At 43.3% G+C, this 27,929-nt stretch overlaps 2 protein-coding genes across 5 annotated transcripts; one reads left to right on the top strand and one right to left on the bottom strand.

Moving 5' to 3' along the window:
* The first annotated feature begins 9,693 nt into the window (after positions 1-9,693).
* LOC133927540 (probable histidine kinase 3) lies at positions 9,694-16,371 on the top strand. 3 transcript variants are annotated; one of them, XM_062374013.1, is made up of 12 exons: positions 9,694-10,827; positions 10,919-11,185; positions 11,439-11,605; positions 11,683-11,892; positions 12,006-12,192; positions 12,311-12,362; positions 12,448-12,677; positions 12,779-12,877; positions 12,986-14,094; positions 14,269-14,620; positions 15,564-15,634; positions 16,004-16,371. In XM_062374013.1, the coding sequence occupies exons 1-10, from the start codon at positions 10,399-10,401 to the stop codon at positions 14,525-14,527; spliced, it is 3,009 nt and encodes a 1,002-aa protein (XP_062229997.1). In that variant the 5' UTR covers positions 9,694-10,398; the 3' UTR covers positions 14,528-14,620; positions 15,564-15,634; positions 16,004-16,371. The 3 variants fall into 3 exon arrangements, with proteins under 3 accessions (XP_062229997.1, XP_062230006.1, XP_062230002.1); XM_062374022.1 differs by having other exon boundaries at positions 15,564-15,718; XM_062374018.1 differs by lacking the exon at positions 15,564-15,634.
* Positions 16,372-17,162: 791 nt separating this feature from the next.
* Positions 17,163-23,055, bottom strand: LOC133927563 (calmodulin-binding transcription activator 4-like). Of its 2 annotated transcripts, XM_062374029.1 has the most exons (11): positions 22,879-23,055; positions 22,199-22,324; positions 21,980-22,095; positions 21,769-21,857; positions 21,030-21,075; positions 20,267-20,717; positions 20,021-20,148; positions 19,025-19,728; positions 18,220-18,763; positions 17,810-18,103; positions 17,163-17,633 (listed from the first exon to the last, which is right to left on the bottom strand). In XM_062374029.1, exons 1-11 carry the CDS (start codon positions 22,889-22,891, stop codon positions 17,616-17,618), a joined length of 2,529 nt encoding a protein of 842 aa, XP_062230013.1. In that variant the 5' UTR covers positions 22,892-23,055; the 3' UTR covers positions 17,163-17,615. The 2 variants fall into 2 exon arrangements, with proteins under 2 accessions (XP_062230013.1, XP_062230017.1); XM_062374033.1 differs by lacking the exon at positions 22,879-23,055 and having other exon boundaries at positions 22,170-22,301.
* Positions 23,056-27,929: the final 4,874 nt, after the last annotated feature.

Here is a 27,929-nt window from a genome sequence, read left to right as displayed (position 1 = left end):
TGTGAAGACCGGATTCTGCCTCGAAAAGGGAAAGAATACCAAGTAGAGCCGATGAGTGTAACCTCACGAGGAAAAGGGTTGAAAGAGACTCGGCTTAAGTGCGATTGAGCCCCTCAACGGACACGTAGGATTCTCTTAAGGATCCGAATTTCGGGAACAAATTCGTAGTGTCTCCCCGCTTTGGTTATTTCTCTCCTCTTATGTGATTTCCAGCAATCCGTTTAATATATTGTGCTTGGTAGTTTTACTTCAAATTGAATAGCATCTTATCCTATTGCATCTTGCATTTCATAGTTTAACTCATTATTCCTCGTAGATTTAGCTTCGTTTGAAATCCAAGCAAACCGGAAGTTCCGATCGTGAATATTGGAAGTTCCGGTATAGGTCGGAACATCCGATCATCTGAATCAGAATATCTGATATCTGTTTCCATTGTGTTGTTCTGTTTTATTATTTGCAAAAGCGCCTATTCACCCCTCTCTAGGCCGTATCTCGATTCTTCAAAGAGTAGAAAAGCATGAGGTTGGATTTTTCAAAATAGGTTTTTAAAATATGACCTTATGACACGACCATTGTATCTAGGCTTGTCTCATACGGTCAGTATGGCTCTGATATCACTTCTGTCACACCCGGTTTTAATGGACAAAACCAGATACGGCTTATGTGTGCCTAGGATGTTCAACACACATAAGGACGTCACATGTGAAATAACAAAAACAATATTTTATGTAATAAACATTAAAATCTTACAACAATTGACATATATTGTCTTCTATAAAAATATCCACAGCGGAACATAAGCACTAGTGTCCAATAATGCCGCAGGTAACCGACTGTGAGACGTACGCCTAGAATGTCACAATCTTATCTTGATACTGTCGATGTATTAGGAACTGGGGGTCCCTGAGTCCCGAGGATAGGCCAGCCGTCCGCCACATGTCACCATCATGCGAGGTCCCTCCTGCGGGATGAGGAAAATCTAAGTTCCGGGAGAAGGTGCTCGGGGCCACAGTCTCTGGTCTCCGAGCACCCCAGTTCCCCGATGACCCGCAGAGTCCAAGTACCGGGAAGAAAGTGCTCAGGGAGGTGCCCGGTCACCCCCGAGCACCCTAGTCCCCCGACGATCAGAAGAGCTAAGTTCAGGGAGAGAGCGCTCGGGGGGCTGCGTGCGGTAGCCCCTGAGCGTCCGGTTCCCCGAGGGTCAGTGCAAAAGTGCTCAGGAGAGAGTGCTCGGGGTTGCACGTGGCAGCCCCTGAGCACTCGGTTCCCTGAAGGTTCGTGCGAGAGTGCTCGGGAGAGAGTGCTTGGGGAGGTAAACAGTGCCCCCGAGCGCCCGGTACCCTGAGGGCAAGGGTAGGCATTCTCGGGAGAGGGTGCTCGGGGAGGTAAACAGTACCCCCGAGCACTCGGTGCCCCGACGACCCAGAAGGGCCCCCGAGGGGCCCGCCGATGAGGTGTCAACCAGTCAGAGGTCCGAGGCCGCATTTAATGGGCATGCGCGGCCTGACATCCCCAACTGCTCCCGCCGCAGTGTCAGTCCCTGCCATGCTTTGGCAGAGAGGCGTGGGGCCATTAATTGCACGGGTCCCGTCCCGTATCATCCGGTGTGTCTCGGGATAACATCGCCAGGATCAAGGCATTCCGCCTGCCGCCCTGCCGTGGCAGAGGAACAAGACAGGGCGGGCACGCCGGGTGCCTCTGTGGCTGCCCGGTGGGCCCTTTCAACGGCGCCCGTCGCCAGGGCGCCCACAGTGACAAGTGACCGGACGCGCGCCGTGTTTTTTCCACCGCCCCAGTCACTTCGCCCAGAGGAAATGATGACGCCTTTCTCAGTCGTGGCGTCTTGGAACTTGTGCCCCTTCCTTCCCGTTCGGGGTATGTCGCGGTCGGCGAGTGCATAAAAGGATCGGCATACAGAGAGGGAAAAAAAGGCCAAGCAGTCAACCGAGAAACTCAGACGAAGAAGACGAACCAAGCCAACAGACGAAGACATTGCAAGTAAGCCTGAGCAGAGCTCCTGCCGAAGAACAAGGAGCCTCAAGCTCTTAGTTAGACACTATATTCTTGTAACCAGATATATCCTCAGGGGACCTCCCTCAGAACAGTTATTGCATCCATACAGGAGTAGGGTATTACGCCCCCGTGCGGCCCGAACCTGTCTAAACTCCGGTGCATTTACTTCCCTTTGCACTAGGTCAATCATCCCCCACCACCGGCCGTTGCATTTACTTCCATTTCCATTTATTTCTCCGACGAACTTATTCAGGATCATCCCCCCGACCGAATCTCTAAAAAGGGGTCTCTTGGGATCCCTGCGACAGGAGTTAATCCTCCGACAGATACCCTTCAACATCTTCACTCACTGAGCAACACAACTATGTCGCAAGAGATAGAGAAAATAGCAAGTGTGAGCACATGACGCGCTCAGCAAGTGTACATTAAAATAATGATATGATGCTTATAACAAGAATAGGCTAACTCATGGTATATTTGCATAAATATGGGTAAAGAAAACAATTAAACTTTAAAATAATGAGCAGTTATTAAGTGAGTGTAATCCAATTAATCCAACCCCCAAGGTTGACTATCCTGTAAACCAATACCACCACGTACCACCAGTTTCACCAAACCATAACTATTCTACCACCATAACCAAAACCATAACCATCTAATAATGTGAGGATCCAAGTCTCCTATAACCACGGGTACGACTGTTATAACAGTTTTTATACTCTACAGAAGTTGCCCAACTTTTAGCCACGAGTCATGATATCCATATTGCCGTTTCCGCGAAACACTTATCACACACCAATAGTGTGCCACTAGGAGATCTCTATGAAGCATGGTCCATCAATTAGTTTTTGATACTCCAACTAATGTCAGCCAGACGTCTGATTGATATGCTAAGTCTTACCCATATCGGCCTAATGTTTTGTATGATACTTGAGTTATCATTCCACGAACAGGTTCTTATATGTGACACTTGGGCAAAGACTACTCAACAAGGAGATAACCATCAGAAAATCAGGGGAGGGGGGGGGGGAATAAATTAGATGTTATGGTCATCCTAACCAAAGAAAATAGATGTTACAGCCATCCTAACTAAGAGAACTATTTTTTTGAACGTATCCACAAGCCTATGACACTTACCGTCATAAACAATTACCATCATCCTACCATTCTTTACCCAAGTCCTAGGGTTCTAAGTTACTATATTAAATTCACCATCATCATTACATATGTCCGTTAAACATGTATATGACACTACCCAACATCCCGACAGTATGACTAAGCAATTCTACCCAAAAAACTCATACCAACTACCACTTAGACTTCAAGGAATGTAAAGAAAGAACTAAGGATAGCTCTAACATAAGTGACTACTCATCAGATTAACAGACATGCATGCAAGTTGTAAAACAAATCTTTTATAAAACTTAGGAGAAATATGATCAAGAAGTATACTTGCCTCTTACCCAATGTTTCTCAGTGTTATTGAAATCTTGGTCTTGAAGTCCCACGGACAGATCCGAAGTGTTATCGACTAATTGTGGATTCTATTGACAAACAAAAGCAGCATCGAATAAACACTAGATAAACTCCAAATGCAAAAACAATAGGAATAGAACAATAGACTGAGATCTTGGTTGAGCTACGCAAAAGAGAACGAAATTGACTAGGCTTCTTTCAAAGAAAGGTAAAGAGATAGGAATTAGGGCTTCACATGAAATGATAGAAAAGATTGTTCGAAGCATTAACATGTGCGACCTACAAATTAATATATATTTTTAATATCATAAACCTATGTTTGTGGTACAACGGCATGTATATCCGATCAGGACCTATATGTTATTGTATCAACCATAAATTTACTAATCAAGATAATATCTTCATGTTGTGGGGATCTAAATGTTAATGAGGAATATCTACTATAGAGCTATGAGAATTGATACTTAAAACTAGCATGGTTGGATAGATCATATTTTTAGAAAAATTTGAGCGTGAGAATCACTCAAATCGGAGCTAAAATAGAGAAGAATATGAGGTTTTGAAGTTCCAGAGAGTATTCTGCAAAATTTCTTGATTTATAGGAATTTTCCTGAAAAAAATTTGTACTAAAAAAGCTTGAATTGCCGACTGGATATGATGATTGGGTATATCCGCTGACGTGGCAAGTGATTGGGATGACACATTAGGCAAATATGTTGACGTGGTGAGATGAGGTGGCAGCTGACTCAGATTATGGTGCTGACTGGATTATGAAGAACATGTGGCGCTTTTCTATTGGTGGCCCAATGGTTATATTGATGATCTAATATTGGGCATTTAGATTGAATTGGACGGCTGAGGGGATATGGCTGAGGCTGGGCGGCCGGAGAGAGGTGAAGGAAGCTCGAGTACGATGGCGATCTCATTGGAGAATGGCTGGAACCTCGTCGCCGGTGTTGGGGGTTAACGGCGAGCGACAGAGGAGCAAGAGGAACTTACATGGCTCTTACCTCGTGCAATAGTGAGGTCGGAGAGGTGACAGAACGAGCCAGCGGCGAGAGGAGGCAATTGTGATCCTCGGAGCTCAGCGGAACAAGTGCTCCGATGGCGGAAAGTCGACGAGAAGCACCAAAACGACTTCGCATGAGCTTGCGGTGTCGAGGAACTACTCACAGGGGGTGGAGATGGCTTAGGTGCGGCAGATTCGCGAGCTCCGACGAGATTCAACAATGGTGGAGATGACGCTTAGGGTTCTTGGCATCTCAGTGATTTAGGGCATGAGGGCGGCGAGTTTGTGATGGAATCGGCCAGAGGCTTGCTCGGGTGCTACTTATAGCCATAGGAAGGCATGCTGGGACACGAATCAGCGGCAGTGTGGCGTGCTTGATTCGAACTCAGCCGGAGTCCAAGAGGGAGATGATGACAACATGGGCCCATGTGGCGGCGTCGCAAGGCAATGGCGAAAAGTGTAGGGGCATGTTCAGCAGCGAAACGGCAGGCGAGTGTGTGCGGGAGCGACCGGTCAGGAGAGGGGCAATAGTAGCGGCTAGGCCGAGCACGTGCGTTGGGCCAGGGCGCGTGGGAGCAGGCCAAGGGAAAGAAGATGGGCCGGTGGGCTGGGTTTGGTCGGTCCAGGTGGAAAGGGAGGATGGGCTGGGCTTTGGTAGGGTTAGGCTGATATTTAGATTTGTTTTGGAATTTCCAAAAGTAGAAGATAGCAAATAAAAAATTAAATGAAGTTTAAAAATTCTAGAAAATTTAACCAAGCTTTTGAAATCATTTAGAAGCCAATAAAAATATTTTGAGCTTATTAAATTATTTTGGTATTTTGGAAATTAAATATAACACAAAAGAATTCAAGTAAATCCCAAATGAGCTCAAATAAAATCTAGAAAAAACCAGAAAAATACGACAACTCAAAATAAAATCTAAATGCCTATTTTTAGCATGAATGCATATAAACATTTAATAATCCTAGGAAAATAGGATTATTCCTATTCTAATTATTTAAGCAATTAACTAATCTTGAATTTTTTTAGAAATTTGAGAAATCTGAAAATCAGGGTGTGGCAGTCTGCCACAGAGTTTTGCATAGTCCGTTTGTATGTATACATTTTCCCCTGTATATAAAGGGGGAAGACACGATTTGTAAGTACATAGAAGATACTATGTAATAAGTTCATCCAATCTATAAGAAAATATGCATGATGTAAGAATATTATATCACGAGAGAACTGAACCTAAATAAAATCATCGTATTCTTAAGTCCATTAGATCCGACCAAAAAACACAGATCAACGCGTCCATCGTCTAGTACACCCCGGATTCATTATCATATATATATATATAGTATGATTGATTAGGAGAAAAGAAAACCAATTAAGAGCCAAAACAAAACCCTAGCTAAAATAATCCAAACAGTTCGTGCTGACTGTTTGAGCTGCATGCATGCAGATGCAGATGCAGACAAAGGGCAGGGAAGCCTCGCTCGCATCATGGCATACACAGCCTAGGAGGCTAGACCTTGAGTTGTTGTCATGGCATGCTTAGACTTCACCGTTGGACAGACGCGAAATGAGCGGCATTGACGAAGGACGAAATCTCAATGGATCTTTCCTTTCGTAGTCTTAAAACGTGGTCAGCTTTAACCTCTGCAGAAAGAAAGCGCGCGGCGCTGTAGGGGAGTAATGGATACATCACTCGCAGGACTTGCCTTCCTTCCCTTTCTGAACAAGAAGGGCTCCAGTTTTCTGGTGGCGTCGCCGTTGAATGAGGCTTTAAAAATGGCAGTACAAGTGCTGTTCTACAAACACAGAGCGAAGTTGGTGATCAAAGAGGAAGAAAGAAAATCTTTGGGCCTGTTTGTGGACCTCTTAGAGCAGTTTTTAAGTGAAATTTGTTAAATAGTAATTTATAGTTTTTAATCTCAGAGTGATTCTTTGAAATGAACCAAATGCTGAGAGCTTGAAAACTTAATTTCTACTTAGTTCACTTTAAAAAATCACTTTATCTATAAAATCTATTATAATTAATCATTTTTAACTACAAAATCACTCTACTCCGATAATCACCTCCCAAAAAAATTGAATAGGATGAACTCTGCTTAACAGTTAGGCCCTTTGCCTCCTCTCCTCTGCTATGCTCTCCTCTCGTGTGGTGCACGGCCACAATTGCACATGCCTTTCTGTCCGTAGGAGCAGTTCCGTCAAGAGCAACATTTAAGCCAGGGGGGTAGGGGCTGATCAGTTGTAACTTAGAGGCGCCATTATGATTATATTACCATACTGGCCATGAGATTTGACGTACCCACCATTTAGGACTTGTGTACGACACGCACGTATGATCCAACGCAGCAGCCAAGCAATGGTACGTAGGCTGCAGAGGGTCTTACTTGACCGTACAAAAAGGAAGAGAGAAAATGGCTCTCAGGCACTCGTTTAAAAATCAAACGGGTTCCTATATGGTTCCTTGGCCTCAGCCCCTTTAATTAAGTTTTAAATCAGCTCACCGTTTCTATGGAAAATTTTTTATACAGCGGTGCTCCACACATCTATTTCTAAAGCACTATCTGGATGGCCATAACCGGTCTTAATGTGGATTTCAAAATAATAGATCTTATCTAAATAAAAATATTATATATAATTATTACCTAATCTTATATTTACTAATTAGAGGTTCCTTTTGGTGCCTCCACGTTAATTCTAAGAAAATTCTAGAATTTCCATAAAAAAGTAAAACATCCGACCGTTGAATTAATTAATTGATTAACTGTAATTATAGGTCAACAACCAGACAAAATAACATAGAAGATTGAAAAACAAATCGTAGAATCTAGCCCAAAAACTACTTCTTGCTTTGCCTTTCCTTCTTTTTTTTAGATATCCCTCCACGTTAATTCTAAAAAAATCCTAAAATTCCCATAAAAAAGCAAAACATCCGACCGTTAAATTAATTGATTGATTAACTGTAACCATAGGTCAACAACCAGACAAAACAACATATAAGATTAAAAAAACAAATCATAGAGTCCAGCCTCAAAACTACTTCTTACCTTGCCTTTCCTTACTTTTTTGTTGTAGATATCATTTGTCCAACAAAGTTACGTTAGCAAACTCTAACTTAGTTACGTTAGCAATCAACACATTTTTCCAAATCAATTATAATCAAATATTACAAAATTAAAACAACAGAATGCAAACATATTGCGGATTATCACACAAAAATATTATTAAAGAATTTATAATGTATTTCAAAAAAATAATATGAGATACGGTGACGACATTAATAATAATAATAATTTCAAAAAATCAAGAAACAAATAAAAAACAATTTGCATAACACATAAAATAAAAATTATAAATTAGATATATTCAAAAATAATAAACATGATTCCAATATTACGAAAAAAATTATATTTATATTTTACATTCTAATATTTATATATAAATAGTTGATGTATCTTAGCATACAGCTATTATTAATATAAACATCTACAACTCAATCGTAAACTAAATTTTTAGCCTGTGCAGTCGTAAATGTTGATGTGCTAGTATATATAATTAGCGTTAAGTGAATCTAGTGTACCGTTTTAAATCCACATTGAGACCTGTGACCACTATTCAAACGGTGCTACGTAGATTTTTTTTTCCCGTTACATGGGATCAAGCCTGCTTTAATTTGTCCGCACATGTCACGGCCCGGAGCCACTGCACTGCGCCTGTGCGCACTCAACTCCACCATCCTTTTCGCATCATTGGTGGCCAGCTGAGCTCGTCAGAGTGATGGACTCACCCCGCTTCGGCTTCCCTTCATGGCTAGCAGCTGCCTTTCCCTTTCACCTCTATCTAATTTCTCTCTCATATAATTGGGGATGGGGATGATGGCTAGCGTCCAAACGACGGGGCTTAGCTACGTACAACAGAGGATGGGGGCGACTGCGCAGCTCAGGGCCGGGAAGGCCCGGAGCTGCACTGCTAGAGGAGAGAGCAATGAGAGTTGCAGCTGCAGTGGAGCAGCTACCGGGTGATCGCCGTCTCCTCCTCCTCATCCTGAGGAAGACAACAACCACCTGTCCCCAGACCCCAATGGTGGCGGGCTTTATGCGGGGCCCAACGCGCCTTATCGTCCCCTTCCTCGCCTCGCTCCGTCCACCAGAATGCTTTTACACAGATCAGCATCCCACATCACCCCGGCCTCACACCAACAAATCACTTTGGGGTTCATGATCAGGATCAACGAGAGGTCTACCATTCAGGTAATGTGGACCATGTACTACGAAACTCCCCGTTCGTGTACAAACCATCACAGGATTCTCAAGAAATACTGCAGGAATTATATCATTCTTTTAAAATTATTATATTCCAAAACAAGGCTCAAGTGACTTCAAATGTGCAAGGATCCAAAACTTTAATACTCCCTCAGTTCACAATGTATGACGGATCTTATTTTTTAAAAGTTAAATTTTACAAGTTTTGACCGATAACTAGTTAAATAATATATATGTTTAGTACATAAAAGTTGTATCACTATATTCATATTTCAAAGTATTTTTAATATGTTGTTAATTTTATAGTAATTGGCAACATCTTGTATGAGAAATTAATAGTCAAAGTTTACTTTTAATATTTTTTGAAAACAAGATATGTCATACATTTATGCACGAAGAGTGTACCAGGGATTTTAATTCTGTTTTACATTTTTTTTTCATCGGCGAAAAGATCAAAATTTCGATCATTTTTCATTCTCTGTTTTACGGGTCATATATGTCAGTGAAATTTTTTTAGAATGAGATATTTTGTTTCTCTCTGAAATTCTGTCAAATTTTGATAAAATTTTAATCTCTAAGTGTACCATACTACTACTATAGGAGTAGCGAGTTTCACGCTTCCTAAAAATAATAAGCTGTTTACTACAGTACAATCAACCCACTCTTCTAAGATAAAAAACAAATGGTAGCAAGATAAAAAAAACAAGAGAATGATAGGAACGTATTAAACCGCTCACTTGCTCATCAAAGAGCTCTTACCCCGTAAACAAAACTCACCAAACACTTTGTGTGTGTTTTTTCTCATTTCTGGTTTTGTTTTGAGGCGGAGCCATGGAATTAGAGGAGAGAGAAAGAGGATGGCGGATAGGCTCTCCATAAGCCAAAGGAGGGAGACCCACATAGAAGAGAGAGCAGCCACTTGTGTGCTGGCCTCTCCCACTGTTGTCACTGACTCACTGGTGCCACCTCCCCTCCTTTCCCTTCCTTTCTTCCCCAATCCCACCCCTCCCCTCCCCACCAGCCTACTGCTCCTCCTCCTCTGTCGCCGCTGCTGCTCTCCCTTTTACTCGTTTCCACCTCCCACCCTCTCACCTCACCTGCTTTTCTCCTTCCCTCTCCAATCAACCCATTCTCCCCCAATACCCCGTCCTCTCTGTTCCCCTCTCCCTCCCCTAGCTTAGCTTCCTGTTCTGAAGTTGGGGCTGCTGTTGCTGTTCTCTTCCCACCTAGTCGTCTCGTCCCTCCCACCGACTGCTGCTGCTTCCCCTCCCTCTGGTCAAAGCGCCTCCAAGATTTGCTGTTTCCTGGAGGAGCAACACGCAGCCAAGCAGGCTGTTCTTGGAAGTCAGGGCGGCAAGACTCAACAAGAGAGACAAGGGATAAAGGGAGGGAAGAAAAGAGGAGGAGAGATAAGGCAGGGGTCGAGGAGAAAGGGTGTGTTTGCTCCCTTCGGGCATTGAATTGGAGGCAACAGTGGAGGTAGGCGGCTGCTACAGCTCGGCGGCCCTCCATTAATTAGCGCTGCGTTGGCCCCGATCGAATCATCGATCACGCGGACGCCCTGTGGCGCATGCGCAGCGCGGACCGCAGCCGCCGGAGCGGCAGCACCAGAAAGGCGATGTAGCTCTTTGAGCTCCGAAGAAATGACCGGTGCAGCTCGTGGGAGGAGTGGTCGGGCGGGGATGGAGGAGAAGGACGCGGCGGCGGGGCTGGGCTTCCTGGGGCTGGACAGGATGCGGCTGCTGCTGCCGCTGCCGCTGCCGGAGAAGCTAGCGGCCAAGACGCTCCGGAGCCACCTGTGCAACCACTACCTGGGATCGCGCAAGGTGCGGGAGCAAAGGCGATGGTTGCTGCTGCTGTGGTTGGTCATCTGGTCGCTCCTCTCCTTCTGGATCCTCGTCTTCATGAACTCGCAGGCCGTCGAGAAGCGCCGGGAGGCGCTCGGCAGCATGTGCGACGAGCGCGCGCGCATGCTCCAGGACCAGTTCAACGTCAGCATGAACCACCTCCAGGCGCTCGCCATCCTCATCTCCACCTTCCACCACTCAAAGAATCCATCCGCCATCGACCAGGTAGGCGCTTCAAAGTTCTTGCCTCGTTCTTGCTCGCCTTGGAATCGATTCGCCTCACCGCCGCGGATGGCTGGATTGCTTGTTGCTGCAGTTGACGTTCGCGACGTACGCGGAGAGGACGGCGTTCGAGCGGCCGCTGACGAGCGGGGTGGCGTACGCGGTGCGGGTGGCACACCCCGAGAGGGAGCAGTTCGAGCGGCAGCAAGGGTGGAGCATCAAGAAGATGTACTCCTCCAAGAAGCAATCGCCGGGGCCGGGGGACGCCGAAGTCTGCGAGCCGGCCCTGGAGTACGCCCCCGTCATCTTCGCGCAGGACGCCTACAAGCACGTCATCTCCTTCGACATGCTCTCCGGGAACGTGAGCATTCTCCCTCCGTCTCCTCCGGTCTCAAGATTTCGTCTTTCCGACAGTCCAGGCCCGGGGCCGTAAAAGCTGCAATCTTTGGTGTTCACCGTGTGCCCATCGGTCATCACTGCTGTTGCTAGTGTTTTCATCACGGATTTTTGCTCCCACTTTTTAAACCGGAATAGAATTACTGATGGTAAAAAAAATGTTCTTGTCATCAGAAAGGACTATCGATCTAATCTCTCTGCCCTTTTTTCTCTTACAGGAGGACCGCGAAAACGTACTGCGAGCTAGAGAATCTGGGAAGGGTGTTCTAACCGCTCCTTTCAAGCTGCTCAATAATCGTCTTGGAGTAATATCGACCTACACAGTTTACAAGTCCGAGCTTCCTCCGAATGCGAGGCCGCAGGAGCGCATCCAGGCTGCTATAGGGTAAGGTTTTCATGAACCTGTCCTATTTCTGTTAGAAATCATGCGGCTGAATTGTCACTAACTTTTTCTGCAAACAGCTATCTTGGCGGCATATTTGACATAGAAGCACTTGTGGATAAGTTGCTTCACCAGCTGGCGGGCAAGCAATCCATCATGGTAAACGTGTATGATACTACTAATGAGAGCCCGATCAGTATGTATGGTTCGGACAATACAGGCAGTGGCATGTGTCATATCAGCACACTGAACTTCGGCGACCCGTCTAGGAGGCATGAGATGCACTGCAGGTGATTTATTTGTTCATCTATGAATCCGGCAATTGAAACGTGTTCAGAATAATGCAGTGTTCATGTGATCTGTTCTTTAAAAAACTTTGCATCTGATCTATTTCTCTTTTCAGGTTCATGCAAAGGCCTCCATGGCCATGGCTAGCAAAAACGTCATCATTTGGAACTCTTGTGATTGCTTTACTGATTGGGTACATATTTCATGCTACTGTCAAACGGATTGCCAAAGTTGAAGATGACTATCAAGAAATGATTGAGCTCAAGAAGCGCGCGGAGGCTGCAGATATTGCCAAGTCACAGGTGATTAGCTTCACTGCACATAATATCTACATGTGTTACTGTTGCTCTGTGAGACCAAAGGTTACTTATCTAAGTTAAAAATGTCACCTTATTAATACCTTGTCATTTCTGCATGTAGTTCTTGGCTACCGTTTCTCATGAGATCAGAACTCCAATGAATGGTGTTTTAGGTGAGTGCTAACTTTATCCAAGTCGTACTATATTCTTCATTGTTATTTGGAGTGCCATGATATGAATGATTCTCAACTTTTTCAGGGATGCTCCAAATGCTCATGGATACTGATTTGGACACAACACAGCAAGACTATGTTAGAACTGCGCAAGCTAGTGGAAAAGCTTTGGTATCTCTCATTAACGAGGTTCTTGACCAGGCTAAGATCGAGTCTGGTAAACTCGAGCTTGAGGTGGTACTCTTTGATCTTAGAACAGTTTGTGACGACATTCTGTCACTCTTCTGTGGGAAAGCTCAGGAGAAAGGACTGGAGGTAATCAAAGAGTATAGTCATGCGCTGCAGTTTTGCTGTTTTTGTTATAATGCACTTACATTGTTTTCATTATTCCTGATTATGGCATACCACGAGAGCAGTTGGCAGTGTATGTCTCTGACCAAGTTCCACGGACACTTATTGGTGACCCAGGCAGAATAAGGCAAATCATTACAAATCTCGTCGGGAACTCCATAAAAGTAAGAATTTCTGTACATGGATAGCAAAATGGAAATATGATATCTCTTGTATGTTTCTATGTATATGCATTTGTTCTTTGTTGGCTAAGAGTTTCATATTTCCCACAGTTCACAGAGAGGGGTCATATCTACTTGACAGTTCATGTCGTTGAAGAGGTCCTGAGTTGTTTAGAGGTTGAGACGGGAACTCAATACACAAATACCCTAAGTGGCTACCCAGTGGCGAACAGGAGGCACAGTTGGGAAAACTTTCGTCTTTTTAATAGGGAACTACACTCATCTGAGATGTCTTTTGCAACCGTTGCATCTGACTCAATAAGCTTGATAATATCAGTTGAAGATACAGGTGTTGGTATCCCGTTTGAAGCTCAATCCCGTGTCTTCACACCTTTCATGCAAGTAGGTCCATCCATTGCTCGCATTCATGGGGGCACTGGCATTGGATTAAGCATCAGCAAATGCTTGGTTGGTCTCATGAAGGGAGAGATCGGGTTTGCAAGTAAACCCCATGTTGGTTCTACTTTCACCTTCACTGTAGTGCTTACGAGGGGCCCCTCCAGCGGCGATGAGAGCAAATCGTCAGATTTTAAAGAGATCAATGCATTGGTGGTTGATCATAGACCAGTCCGTGCCAACGTTACCAAGTACCATTTGCAAAGACTGGGAGTTCAAACCGAATTGACAACAGACCTTGATCAATATACTTCTAAAGTGAATTGTGGATCACGGATTGTGAAGCTTGTGCTTATTGACAAAGAAACATGGCTGAAGGAATCACATTCCATGCCTCCTTTGGTTAGTAAATTGAGGAACAAAGATCAGCCGGACTCTCCGAAGTTATTTCTTTTGGAGAACCCTAAAAGTTCTGTCAAGAGCAGTTCACATATGTCCAGGGAATACAACTTGAATGTAATTCTGAAGCCCCTTCGTGCAAGCATGATTCAGGTCTCGCTACGAAGAGCATTGGGTGGGATAGATAAAGTGCATTGCAAGAATGGAGTAGTTGGCAACTCAACATTGGGCAACCTTCTTCACAAGAAACAAATCATCGTGGTTGATGACAATATCGTAAATCTCAAAGTGGCTGCAGGTGCACTGAAGAAGTACGGCGCGGAAGTAACTTGTGCTGACAGTGGGAAGAAAGCAATCACATTGCTAAAACCTCCTCATAGTTTTGATGCTTGTTTCATGGACATACAAATGCCAGAAATGGATGGGTGAGTCTTATCTTTGGCTGCTCACCGTCTCATCCTACTTTGGCCTTTCTTATGCCACAGATAACTAGTATCCGCAACTATAGTCTGTTGATACATATTACATGTTCTTGTCATAGATTGCTTAAATTTTTGAGGTTTAACCCTTTAATCATGCATTCGGTGCCGTTTTTGCAGATTTGAAGCCACAAAAAGGATTAGAGTGATGGAACGAGATCTAAATGAGAGAATAGAACGTGGAGAAGTCCCACCAGAATGTGCAAATGTTCGGCGGTGGCGAACTCCTATATTGGCCATGACGGCAGATGTTATCCAGGCAACACATGAACAGTGCCTGAATAGGGAAATGGATGGCTATGTTTCCAAGCCATTTGAAGGGGAGCAGTTGTACAGAGAAGTAGCTCGTTTTTTCCAAAATCATGATCAAGTTCAGTAGGTAGGTTTATATGGAGTGTAAAATAGTGGAGGATATCGCCAACGCACCCGTCGAGGCACAAAGTATTTTGTTGAAGATCCTGTGTTCCCAAGAGTAAGTGCCTGACTTCTCTAATGTCTTAGTTCATTTTAACGTAGTTTCTTTTTTTTTTAACTGTAACGTGTCTTATTGCTGATACTGCACACAGAATAAATTTCACAATTTGTCTTGGAAAATCCTTGCACGCCTTTTTTTGTTTACTTCTGTTTTTTCATATAATGATATTAGTCATAGAATTAAAACCGGATGGATGAAATGACACCAAGCTTTTAGCATCCTTTGTGACAAAAGGGTGTCATAAAAGCTGAAAGGTAAGTTCTATATGACATCGATTCGATCCGTGATGTTGTATGGCGCCGAATGTTGGCTAACTAAAAGGCGACATGTTCAACAGTTAAGTGTAGCAGAGATGCATATGTTACAATAGATTTGTGGTCATATAAGAAAGGATTGGATTCAAAATAATGATATACGTGATAGCGTATGGGTAATGTCAATTGAAGAGAAGCTTGTTCAATATCGGTTGAGATGGTTTGGACATATCCAACGGATGCCTCTAAAGTCATCTCTGCATAGCGGGATACTGAGGCACGGTGATAATGTGAAGAGAGGCAGAGATCGATCAAACCTAATATAGGAGGAGTCTATAAAGAGACTTAAAGGAATGGAATATCCTCAAAGAACTATCCACGGATAGTAACGCGTGGAAGTTAGCAATCTATGTGCTAGAACCATAACTTATACATCAGTTTTATTATACTGTTAGTACTTTTATTTTTTACTATTACTAGTACATTTATTATCATTATTGTTTTCTCATCATCTTTTTAGTTGGATCTTGTGAGTTTCATCTCTAGTCTACCCCTTGGATAGGCTTTGTTGTTGTTATTGTTCTGTTTTTTCATATAAGCACTGACCCACTGCATAGTAAGATATACATGAGTAGTAACAATATCACTAAGTTTTTTTATAACCATTGCTTCACATTGCTATACAGGTAGCCAGCAATTTGCAGAGTTAGGGGTCCTATTAAAACGCTAGAAATGCTGAGATGTGGCCTGCAGTTAGGTAAACCTATTTCAAATTGCTTTGATTCTGAAACATGTCGATGCGTACATTAAGCAAAAATGCTGAGATGTGACCTGCAGTTAGGTAAACCTATTTCAAATAGCTTTGTTTCAGAGACATGTCGATGTGTACATTAAGCAAAAACATGGCTTTATTGATTTAAGAATCGAAATAGTGCTACTAGACAATTATCAAGATCTAAAAAGATTAATATTATCTTAGCACCTTTTTTGTTGAAGTTGTTGGTAGTGATTCTAAAGAATTATGACCTTTCTTAAAGCAAGTTCTGATGTCGATATTTTTTAGCTCATTATTATAAGATTTTGGAATCCTTCAGGTCCAATGTCATGATTTTTCTCATTCTTTCAGGTAGAAGTACTAAAGGCTGGAGATGGAACCGCCAATGTTCTATTTCTTGGTACACCATTTGACCAAGCTGCAAAACAAAGTGTACAATATCTTGAAATGCATGTGCAGCTACTCAACAATTTTTTGAAGCCAAGGCGTGTGAAAAGTGCAGCTGCATTCACTAACTGCAGATGTCCTCTGCCACTGTAATATAGTTGTAGGGAGAGAAAATATCCTTCCACATTTTCCCCCGGGAACTCACAGTTGTACATATTAGGTGCTGGTTGTTTGTGCAGGCATTTCTTGGCTCTCTTGTATGCATTTTCTTCGCGGTGTGGGTCAAAGCTGTAAATGACACATTCAAAGATGGAAATTTTGTTTGACAAAAACATCGCCATCGTCGTCTCGCAGCTGTCATCCTGAAGTTTTCTCCTGTTGCAGTTGCAGGTTCTCGCAGCCAGATGATTATTCTACTGAAATCTGCCTGTTGGTATGGCTTTTGTAGTGTCTGATGAAATGTCTTTGCCTGATGTCACGGCTTGTTTTATGTATGGCTTGGAGCATATTGCCATGGCACCCAACTGCTGCATTATGTTAATCGTCCCCAAGTTCCAAAGTTATGCACTTGATTGTTGATTAAACTAATGCCAGTGGTTACACAGGCTTAATCTTCTGGTTCTCGCTCCAGCAATGGAGTCAGTCCCCTAGTGTTTGTCCGGTGCTTACACCAGTGGCTCGCATCCTGCTCCCTGTTTGTTTATTCTGTTGGTGATCACTTGTGCTATCTGAATTTGGAAAGGAAAATTTTACAAGGAGGTGTGTACATATTTTTTATCTCGACTGTGTATTTGTGTTGAGATTTGTGTTAAAGTGTTAGGTAGAAAAAAAAATAGATAAGAGAATCATCAGATGGATAAGAAAGATAGACAATCAAAGATAGAGGGTTTAATGCTATGCGGAGTTGCATTTTCCATCCGAATTCTGATAACGAAAGAAGTTTATGTTACGAGGCTTCGATGATTTGAAGCTGATTCCAAAAGCATCAAAGCACTCGTGATAAATGAACTGTTGGGATGTCACAGTCTTGAAGAAGAGAGGAGGATTGGAGTGAAGATGTTAATTCTATTAGTCTATACTGAAAATGGAAAAGAGAACGTTCGTTTGATCATCACTCATCATCACGTGTAAAAGATAATATTTCTCTCCGGCAAATGGCAACTGAGCTTCCTCTTTAAGATTTATTGTACTACAGCGTAGCTATCTCATATTTACTACCATATACAAACCTACCGTGTGAAGATGGTACATCTGGCGTGTCAATAAGGTTCTCGAAGCTTCGTCTACAAAGTCCTTGAACCTTTCTGAACTTGTAGCCAAATGCCAGTCACTGCACTAGCACATGACGTTGCTTTGTACACTCAAAACAGCTTTCAGCATGAATTCGCGGTGGTACTGGATCACCGAAAGAATCTTCTGTTTTTCTCAGGATCCACTGACCATTCTGAATGATCACCAAGGCTTTACCGTCCACCCAGCCAACTGCTGTTCAGATCATTTAACAAGGGAGATAACTGAATAGTAGCTGGCTTGTGCTTCGCTCTTCATTGTTGGCTTAACACAAGCGCCGCCTCTACTACTTTTCATGGTCGTCCTGTGATGGGGAAACATTTTTAGTTAGTTTCAAGTGAACAACAAGGTAATCTTTTATTCCAATACTTGTTTGGCATATAGAGTGAATTTTTGCCATGGAAATCAAAATATTCTTTTGCAAGTTTTAATGAATCACCATTAGTACATTTCAAACTTAATGACTAGATAGATATTCACCTTTGCCTGTTGGTACATTTCGAGCATCCTTCGGTACTGCTGTCTTGCAACAAGACTGTCAATGATAGATGATACCCTTGAAACAGCTTCGTTAATAGCTGTTTCCACTCTTTGCTTCCGGAAAACCTCGACTACATCTTCTTCCACTTCTTCATCAATTGGCATCTCCCCAGAATTGAATCCTCGCAAACCAACGCCTTTTCGGTACCATCTTAGCATCACCTTCTCAAGGATGCTAACACTTCGAAGTAAGTCCCGATATTTCTTTCTTTCTTGATGAGCTCTCACCCTTGCCTATCAGGATAAAGAGAGGACGTAGTCTATAAGATTACTTAGCACATGTTACATACACCTATGACATCATCGCTATAGGCACATATTATGTAAAGAGATCTCTTATGTAAATTTACCTGTATCTTGATGACATTTTTTCGCAGCTTCAGGAATTCTTTACGTTTTTTCCAGCGCCTGAAGTTCTTCTGGATAGATAATGCAGCTTTCTCAAGCATACCATGTGAAACAGCAATGGAAAGGATGCAGCTATTTCCATTCTGAAGAGCCATCTCTTGCTTTTTCCTAAAGGAGAGCACACGGAAGGCAGATTGTATGCACCCTGCAGCTTGAACAGCATTACGGATAGCTCCAAGGGAATCCTTAAGCGCAAGTTGATCATCAGTTCCGCCATGCACATCGGTGCTTTTGTCTGATATTCTGTCCACAGCACTAGGTATTCCACCACCAGTAGCAAGGTCTTTGCAGTTTTCATTTCCTTTTGATTCGAGGGAATGAAGATGAGTTGTTAACTCTGCTTCTGAAAGGAACGCAGAGAGGCCCTTGAAACCATATGCAGAAGCTATTGAAGCAGGTGTTTTAGCAGCGGGATCTTCTGATGTGGGATGTGACAGAGCACCAGGCGCAGCGCTGGCAGCAAGAAGAACTGCCACCATCTCTTCCCTGATGTTTTTTTTATCATGACGAAGTCAGGAGTAAACCCAGATTACAGGAACCCAATAGACAAAAAGATCAATTGCCTACATTATGCAAGGCATATCTTGTGTCTATAGTGCAAAAACAAGCAGATTCCTAGCAGCCAATAACCGGAGAATGGTAAATTACAAGAGATGTGTGACAGGCAAGATCTTAATTAAAACCTGAACATGGAAGTAGTTCACATATTGCATGGCATGTGATATAAATGTTTTTTTTTTTGCATACCTGCCAAAACGTGCAGCCCAATGTAGAGCAGTCCATCCATTTGCATCACGGTAGTTTATAGGCACTCCAGAACGAAGCAGTGGCTTCAAAGCCCAGTCATAACCCAAGGCAGCAATCGTATGTATAACACTGTGGTGTTGCTTAGGAAGGAAATGATCTCCTTCACTATTCTGTTCACATTTGGATGATAGCCATTGCTCAAACTTGTCATTAAGCAGTACTTCCATGACACGACTTACTGCAATCACATGGTCCAGATGCTCACATGTATTCTTCATAACTTCCGTAGAGTTAACTTGGAATCCACGGTTAGGATTTGGGAGTGACGAGATAAATTCTGAAAATAGTCCACAACCATGACCATCAAAAAGCATCTGCACGTAGTTGAGGAGCAGCAATAGTTCATCACTGCTTTTGGTAGGTATCTGATTGAATTTGAATTCTCGTGCTTCATTGCAGGGTTTCCCATTCCCATCCATCATGATGTTGGTAGCCTTCTCACGGAATTCAAATTCCCATGCTTCACTGCAGGGTTTCCCGTTCCCATCAATCATGCACATTCCCACTTTTCCAGCATCAAGGCGTGGAGTATGGCAACGGATGACACCTTGCTGAACAATTTCCACAGGCACCTTGACATCACCAAACAGCATTGCCCATGAACTGTGGCAAGGATTGCAAAGGAAGTCTCCTACAATGATAACCTGCATTGCATTATCAGAGGGTGACCAATCAATTGTTGTAATATCACTGCAAAAAAGTAGTCTCGACACAGGATTGCCCTAATCTATAAGTTCTTTTTTTGTTTCATTGAGGCCATAGATGAGCTCAGGCTTCATGCACACTCAGGTCATTATAGTTTATATATAGCATTATGTAAATAGAACATGTGGATATGCCCATATTGTTCAATATCTTGTCAATAGAAAAGAAGAAAGCAAGATGCATGTTGCAGTAACGTAATCTAGATTACTAGCTTCTAGTTCCATATGATACCTTTGTACTTTCGGAACAAAACACCCATTCTGGAGAAACCTCATGAATACGGAACCATTGGTTTTCAGTCACTGTCGTAGAAGCTGGATGCAGAATTGCTTCAAGTTGATCCTCCTCCAACCATGTGTCTGATTATAAAGAAATACATGCAAAAGCTACCAATTTAAGATAAATTTCCACTATATCTTAGCCAGTTGAGAGCAATGAGAGAATTGGAATACATGGTGTAATATGAGATTACTGCACCTGAATTTTTCAGCACATCAATAGCACTTGGAAATGGACCAGTTCCAGTTTCTTTACAAAACTCCAGTCCATTAAAGATATCCACAAGATCTCTACAAGTGTCTGGCTCCCCATTCTGAATCCCATGCACAAGAATAGGCTCATTATCTGACGGAATTTCCTTGGCGTTAACATCGCAATCTTCTTTGTCTTCCAGACTCAGCTGCATTTTAAGCTTCCGCAAGGCTGCCTTATGTTGAATCCAATCAGATTCACTTGTATTATTTGCTTCACTGTTTATGGTCACAGTCTGAGAACTAACTTCTTCCGCAGATCCTGGACTGCATGAATTGGGACATGGTGCAATTGACTTGCTAGTCCAACCAGGTGAACTGTGTACTTCAGCTCTGCTAGCACTGCCATTCTGATTCGATGTTGATGAATCATTTCGTGCTGATACTGAAATGCTGCCCTGGTAAGCGATCAACAAATAAAGGTCAGACACAGGACAAACTAAATTTAATGTTGTGGCTTCAATCACTGTAGCATTATGTGCACTAGCTTGACATGTGAGTAAGTTGATGAGAACTGGTGCTTGGTGACAATGATTAACTATCCATTTAATGCAATAAGTTCAAAGAAGCATCCAATGCCAGTGTTGGTCTGTAAGATAATTGACTATCAAAGTGGAAAGATGTCTAGCTAAAAAGCAATTTTTTTTTTACTCATCTTAATTGGTTAAGAATCAGAATGGCAGACCAAAGAAAGATACAAGGAGGCAAACCTCTAGAACATCTCTATAGTGGACAAGAACAATGTGGTCATAAGCCCTGCAAACATGAATTGCTCATCATGAAGCAATTGATTTACATGCTAATCAACGAGATTCAACAAGATAAAAGAACAGATCATAACCAACGCAGAAGATGTCATAAGTCGTGATAAGTCATAACAATGGCAGGTATAATACCGTAAGTCCAGTGGTGCATTATGACTGGTATAAGACCATCAGTGCCTGAAATGTATTAGTTCAGGAAATGCAATACCTGGTTGGGAACTCCTAATGAATACAGGGTTTAATTTTTTTCTGAAATATAATCTACAGCACCATTTTGCAGAATCCAAAAAAGTGCAAAACCTTGCATAATATTCTATAAATCATAACATCAAAACAAGTTGTGGTGCACAATGATCCACGATGACATCTTCAATTAAAAAAGACCCGGGACAATTTCTAGCTCTTGGGAATATCACTTCTTTTTTAGTAGGGGAATATCACAATTCCATCATCAATTCAAAGTGTAAGGCAAGTGCACTGAGTCATTGACATGAATAACTTGTAAAGATGAGTTAGTGCAAAAAGCTATAGCATAGCACAAGAATATAAATACTGCATGGATATGAAGATGGAATGATCATAAGTTCCTCCATGAGTGAAAAGACCCAGAGCACAAGAAAATCTATATGACGACATTCAGAACCGGAAAGAGTACGGAAAAAGGAAGAGAATAAAGAATTCTTACAGATCAAGCATCCAATATATCCGCCTCTGAAATGCAGGATTTTTGTCTTCACGAGCATAATAGCAATTCAGTGCTTCCACGTTATCAACCTAAAAGTTCCAGCATCAATACAGAAATGGTATTAGCTAGGCATCTCAATATGCAAGTGCTTATTACTACCCACTACGCCTAATGTGAACATGACTCTTCAAGAAAAGATAAATGAGCAGACCTTAAGGTGCTCATGGGCTTCATTAATTGTCTTCCCATTCTTCTTCTTGTGCCATTCGTGTCCATCATTTCGGAAATACCGAAGTACTCTACGGTTGTAAAGAAACCAAGAACCACCTGCAGTTTCAGAATTGGCTTGGTGAATCACATTCAGGGCTAAAACAAGCGCAAGCTTGAATCAGATATCTCACAAGCTAAAACTAAAGTCTGCTTTTATTACTCGGTGGCTTATGAGGAGGCTTATATGTGATCGTGAACCACTCATGATTCTGTAATATCTTCAGAACTTCGTGAGGCTTTAGCCAGCGGGTCTTCACCTCATGTTCTAGCTTGTGCATATCGAAGCCTGAAACAGTAAAACAGAAGGCAACGATCTCTGCTGATAAGAGATAGGAAATGGCAGCATGCCAAACACATAATAACTCAACGGATCATGATTTAAGGCTCTAAGTGGATCATTAACGACCATTAATTCGGTAATATATAAGAATTTACGGCCAAAATGAAAACCCTAAATTCCTACCGCTACTCTATAATGACCGCCTAAGAAGAGAGGAGCCGGACATCTCCTGCCACTGAAGTTAGCATGAGAGATTTCGCAATTCGCCCATCCCAAAACCAGCCCGAGTGGTCTCACTCGAATCAAAAAAACTTTTTTTTTACAGCAACTACACTTGCTAATTGCCCTATAGGGAGGGAGTAGTAGCATTCCGCACTAATAGCAAGCCAACAAAATTTAAGACTAATCGGGTGGCACCTTTCAGCCAGTCCAGCGCAAGCTCCCCCCCCCCCCACCCCACCCCGGGGGGATTCTTCAGGCCCAAAATTACACTCGGAGATTGCTCAAAAGCATCGAAAGATTGCATCTTTAAAGCGAGGCGCCATGGGATTCGGCCTTACCTTGCTGCTGCATCGCGCTGGCCCGAATAATACGCTCGCCCCAGCGAATCCAGCGAGAAACCAAGAACTCGCGGCCGACACCGTGGAGGGGTATCGATCCGAGAGACCGAGACCCGTGGTTAGTCCGGTTAGTCTCGCTTGGAAGTCAAGGCCGAGTCGCCGAGTGGCAGTGCTGCCGCTAAATATGTCGATATAGGTTGTGTGTACTGGATCGGTTTAAAATATGGTACTGTAGATAATAGTCTGAGTATAACTCGATTTGAGGCTAGATGGGTCGGGTCGGTACAGCACGAGGTCTTAGATCGTGTCTGGGTCGAGCGCGCTGTACAATAGGCTAGCATGACTCAACCTGTATTTTTCAGCATAGCACAGGCACGGTCTAGCCTGGGTAGGCATGAGGGCCCGAACTAGCCTGGACACGTGGCGATCTAGGAGGCACGGTCGGTCCGGCACGGTATGTGACGTCCCAGGCGGCATAGCCCTCGGTCCAGGAGGCACGGCCAATCCAGGTGGCACGCGTCGGCCCTGGAGCGGCACGGCCTAGCGGGTACGTCTGGGCCGACTGTAGCTGTTGTGCGTGGGCCCGGCAAGTGGGGCACAGACAGCACGTGACAACAGATGGGTTTAACGGGTTAAACGGGTCTCTAATGACTCGTTTAACTCGTTAACCTGGTATTTTTAAATTTTATAGCCGTTTTGTGACCGTTTGAGCTAAAAAATTCAAAAAAAAATATAAAAATCACAATTTTTCACATATAAATAAAGGATCACCTCACCCTTCTATTACACACTAGCAACACTATATGCTCTCTTATTTCATGTTCTCATGCTTGTCTCAAAGTTCTTAGGCACTAGCGTTTGAATTGTTGCAAAAAATTGAAGTAATTTCAAAACCGTCATCTTGTTGTCTTGATGTTGAAGAAATCTTGATGATTTTTTAGCATCGTTGTTCATTCGTGTTTTATTATTACTTTTATTAATTGATTATTTCTAATTATGAATATTTGCATTTTTTAGTGCCATTCAACATCGGTTATGGACGTCAGTGATCATGATCATAATACATCCATCGATCATGATTTTTTTTCTCTAAGAACTCACAGGGAATTACAGCCCATTTGATACCAGTGCTGCAGGTGACGATGGACCCGATGGTGAACCTCCGGTTGGTTCACATGCAGGTAATGCAGCAGCACCTCCATCGTCAGGCTCTACAAGCACACACATATCACCAAGCACTAGCTCTAAAAGATCAAGAGCCGGTACTTCCGAAGTTTGACAAGGCTTTGAAAGGTTCTATAGAGAGAAAGATAGGGTAAGTGTTATGTATGCTAGGTATTATATTTGCAAACATGGATTATCTGCAAATCTCTCAGGTGGAACGAGACATTTGAAAGGGTACACTACAACTTACAAGCGAAAGAGTGGAGCAATCATAAAGTAGACGGTGCTGCAGTACAACCCCAATGACTATGTTCGTCATTTGGAGGATGATTCTACCAATGCTTGAAAAGAGTTATGCCGCTTCATTGCAAGAGCGGATCTACCACTCAATATTGGTGAGTCTCCTGTATTTGAAAATTACATTAAGCAAGCTTATAATCCTAGGTTTACACATGTTTCTAGACAGATAACTAGTAGGGATATGATAAAATACTACAATACGTGTCGTAGCAAGCTTAAAGAAATATTGCAAACGTGCACATTTTCAGTTGCTTTGACCTCGGATATATAGGCATGTAGGGCTAGAGATGATTATCTTAGTGTTGTTGCTCATTTTGTTAATAATGATTGGGAATTAGAAAAGAGGATAATAGGTTTCAGGTTGATTGATAGCGCGCATGCCAGTGAAAATATTGCTGAAAAAATATCTCAAGTAGTTTGAGACTTTGGCCTGATGTCACACTCGGTTTTAAGATCAAAACCAGATGTAAACTATATGTATGCCAGGATCAGTTATTCATACATATAGCGACTTCATTAGTGTAACAGACACAATGCTTCTTATTACAACGCTAAATATTACAAAATGACTATACACGGGTCTAAAGAAAAGAACACCACAGTGGAAAAATAACGGCCCAGCTCCAAGCCAACAGGCAGCCGATCGGGAGTTCCACAAGCCTAGAACTCGGCATCATCTTCAGGGAAGTCGTCTTCAGGGAATTCTTCAAAAGTTTCACCTTCTGAAACAGCAAGCGTGAGTATTTCCAATACTCAATAAGTGGGGGGGAAATGAATTTGATATGGTGGCTTGAATTAAGGTTTCCTATTCTCTAGGGTTTCATTTGCATAAAAGCTGATTTTTATCCTTGAACTATGGAAAACAAATTTTATTTTAAACGGAAAAGATGTACTAAAGATTTTCTTTAACCTCCGAGAATTCAACCCAATTCCCAATCCAAGAAAAACAACCACCCGACTAATTATGTGAGGGTCCATGCTGCTCATAACCGTGAGCACGGCTGAATATTTAGTTTGACACTCTGCAGAGTTTGCACACTTTACCCACGAGTCGTGATCTTCTCTGTTGCCGGCACCTGATGGTACCTTACACACTTCCGGGGTGTGCGCCAAGAGATCACTACGAGGCTTTTCCAAAGAGTCTCCCAGTATGCACTTGCTCACTGAGGTTTCACCGCCGTACATAAGTGGAGTAACCCTCCACCCCAGAAGCCCCCTCTTGTGCCGGGTAGAATCGGGAAGTAACCCTTCCTTATCTACACATCCGATTGGCTCATACAACACTGGGAGAACATTTAGTTACTAGGCCAAGTCGTACCATATTGGTCTCGTGGTTGCTCTGTTTGCCATGGATGTTCGCTCCACGAACCGGTCCTTAAAATGGTCTGGGCAAGACCACCAATAACCCCATAAGGGTATATTACCAAACATTTCAAAACAACCAACCATGCTGGGAAAAATATCCCTTTCTTGCCCAAAACCCCAATTATCTTTGTTGTTAACTCCCTTAACATCAGTTTTCATGATATTCTTCCTATATCAACTTTTAGTTCATAACTCATGATTCATCACCTACATGCTACATGTTCATCTAAAACATGGCTAAGCATAAACATGGTGACTTTGCAAGGATAAAACATCTACAACTAACACTAGTATTTGCTATACTACCCATTTTGTAAAACAACATGCATATTTGATAAAGACTATCTTATATAAAAACGGGGTTTGCAACAAGGTCAAGACACTTGCCTTCGTCGAAGTGATGCACCGGTCCTTCAAAATCTTCCTCCTGAAAGTTGCCGAACTCCTGGACTGAATCGTCTACACAAGCACACAATCTAACATAAGAATAGTACACCAAACAAACCTAAAACTAGGGAAAAACCCTATAAACAGAATCTACACGTCGCTACGAGAATATAAGCGCAAAGATCGCCTAAATCGGAGCTACGAGCAAAACGTTATGAGCGTTTGAAGTTCTAGGGGTGATTCTCCAAAATTTCCTTATTATTAGAGAAAATCCGAATTGTTTTTATACTGGAAAATTGGATTTATGATGTCATAAAGCGAAACAGATTTATTTCTTAAAAAAAGGCGTGGAAAAGGTTCACGGGGCTTGTGGACCACGAAGGACACACCGGTCCACCGGTCCATGGTGGACCGAAGGGGTATGCTACCGGCTGATCTAATCCAGGCCATTGGATGGAGATCCGACGGTTGGGATTTAAAAGAGCGGTGCCGGCAGCTTTCAATGGAGGGGGCGACGGCTGGCAGCGGCAGGGGCGGCGGCGAGCTCGCCGGCGATGCGCCAAACGGTGCATCCGGCCACGGTACTCAACGGTGAGCAGCGCAAAAGAGAAAGGGGGAGAAAGGGAATCTCACCACGGGTTCGACGGCGGCAGAGGAGTACCGGAGACGGCTGGCGACGGCGAGGGAGGCTGGCGGTGCTTCGGTCTTCGGCGGAAGTGGCGTCCGGTCGCGAGAGACACACCAAAAAGCGCCGAGGGACGAAGACCGAGACCCTACGGAACCGTTTGAGCGAAGAACAAGGTTAGTTGAGGCTCGGCCATGGAAGAAACGGGCGGCGGCCGTGCTTCTTACCGTCAACAATGGTGGTCTCGGCGGAGGGCTTAAACCCGAGCGCAAATCGAGGGGAAAAAGGACGGTTCGGGTGGGGAATGAAGCAACGATGCCGAAGGAGAGCTTAAATAGCCGAGAGGGGAAGGGAGGCGGCCGGATTCGAGAAGATTGGCCGGCGGCCCCAATTTTAATCCAATTTCGGTTTCCATGCAAGGGGAAGGGGAAACGGCCGGAATCAAGAGAGGGGAAGGGGAGGATCACGGCCATGTGATTGATTTCGCGATTCAATGCGCGGGGCGGCTTCGATTTGAAATGACGGCGGCATAAGAGGGCTCAGGCGTCGGGCGGTGAGAGGAGGAAGAAGGCGAGCCGATCAGGCGGCGGCTCGGCTCACGGCTCGGTGGGTCCCACGCGACAGCGAGAGCGGGGTGACGGGCCGGCTGGAGTGGTCGGCTCGGCGGCTGGCTTGGGCCAGGGTTGAGGGGGATTTCGGCCCACGCGGGAGGGGAGGAAGGGAGGAGGAGGGGGTTTGGGCTGAGGGAAAAGGAGATTTCGGCCCGAGAGCATTTTCTTAATTTCCAAAACTTTTTCCATTAGAATTTTCATCAAATTTCAAAAGAGGTTTTAAAGCGGCGAATCCTAGCGAAATTTTGCAAACTTTTTCCACCCAATAAAACCTTATTGCATCTATAACGGCATGAATGCAACCAAACAATTCTCTTAGGCCAGGTTAAATTTAGAAATTAATTTCCTATTGAACTAAGTTGCAACACTTGATTTAAATTTCTAGCAAAATTTTAAATTATTGCAAAAATTTGAATTTTGGGTGTTACAAACCTACCCCCTTAGGATGAATCTCGCCCTCGAGATTCGGGTTGATCTTCAAACAACTGCGGGAATTTTGCCTTCAGATCATCTTCTCGCTCCCAGGTTGCCTCATGTTCTGAGTGATGGCTCCATTGAACCTTGCACATTCTAATAGCCTTTCTTCTCGTCGTTCGCTC

The sequence above is a fragment of the Phragmites australis genome, chromosome 1 (genome assembly GCF_958298935.1).
Source record: "Phragmites australis chromosome 1, lpPhrAust1.1, whole genome shotgun sequence".
Taxonomy (NCBI): Eukaryota; Viridiplantae; Streptophyta; class Magnoliopsida; order Poales; family Poaceae; genus Phragmites; species Phragmites australis.
The sequence above is the reverse complement of the archived record's forward strand: the minus strand, read 5'-3'. Positions and strand labels throughout refer to the sequence as shown.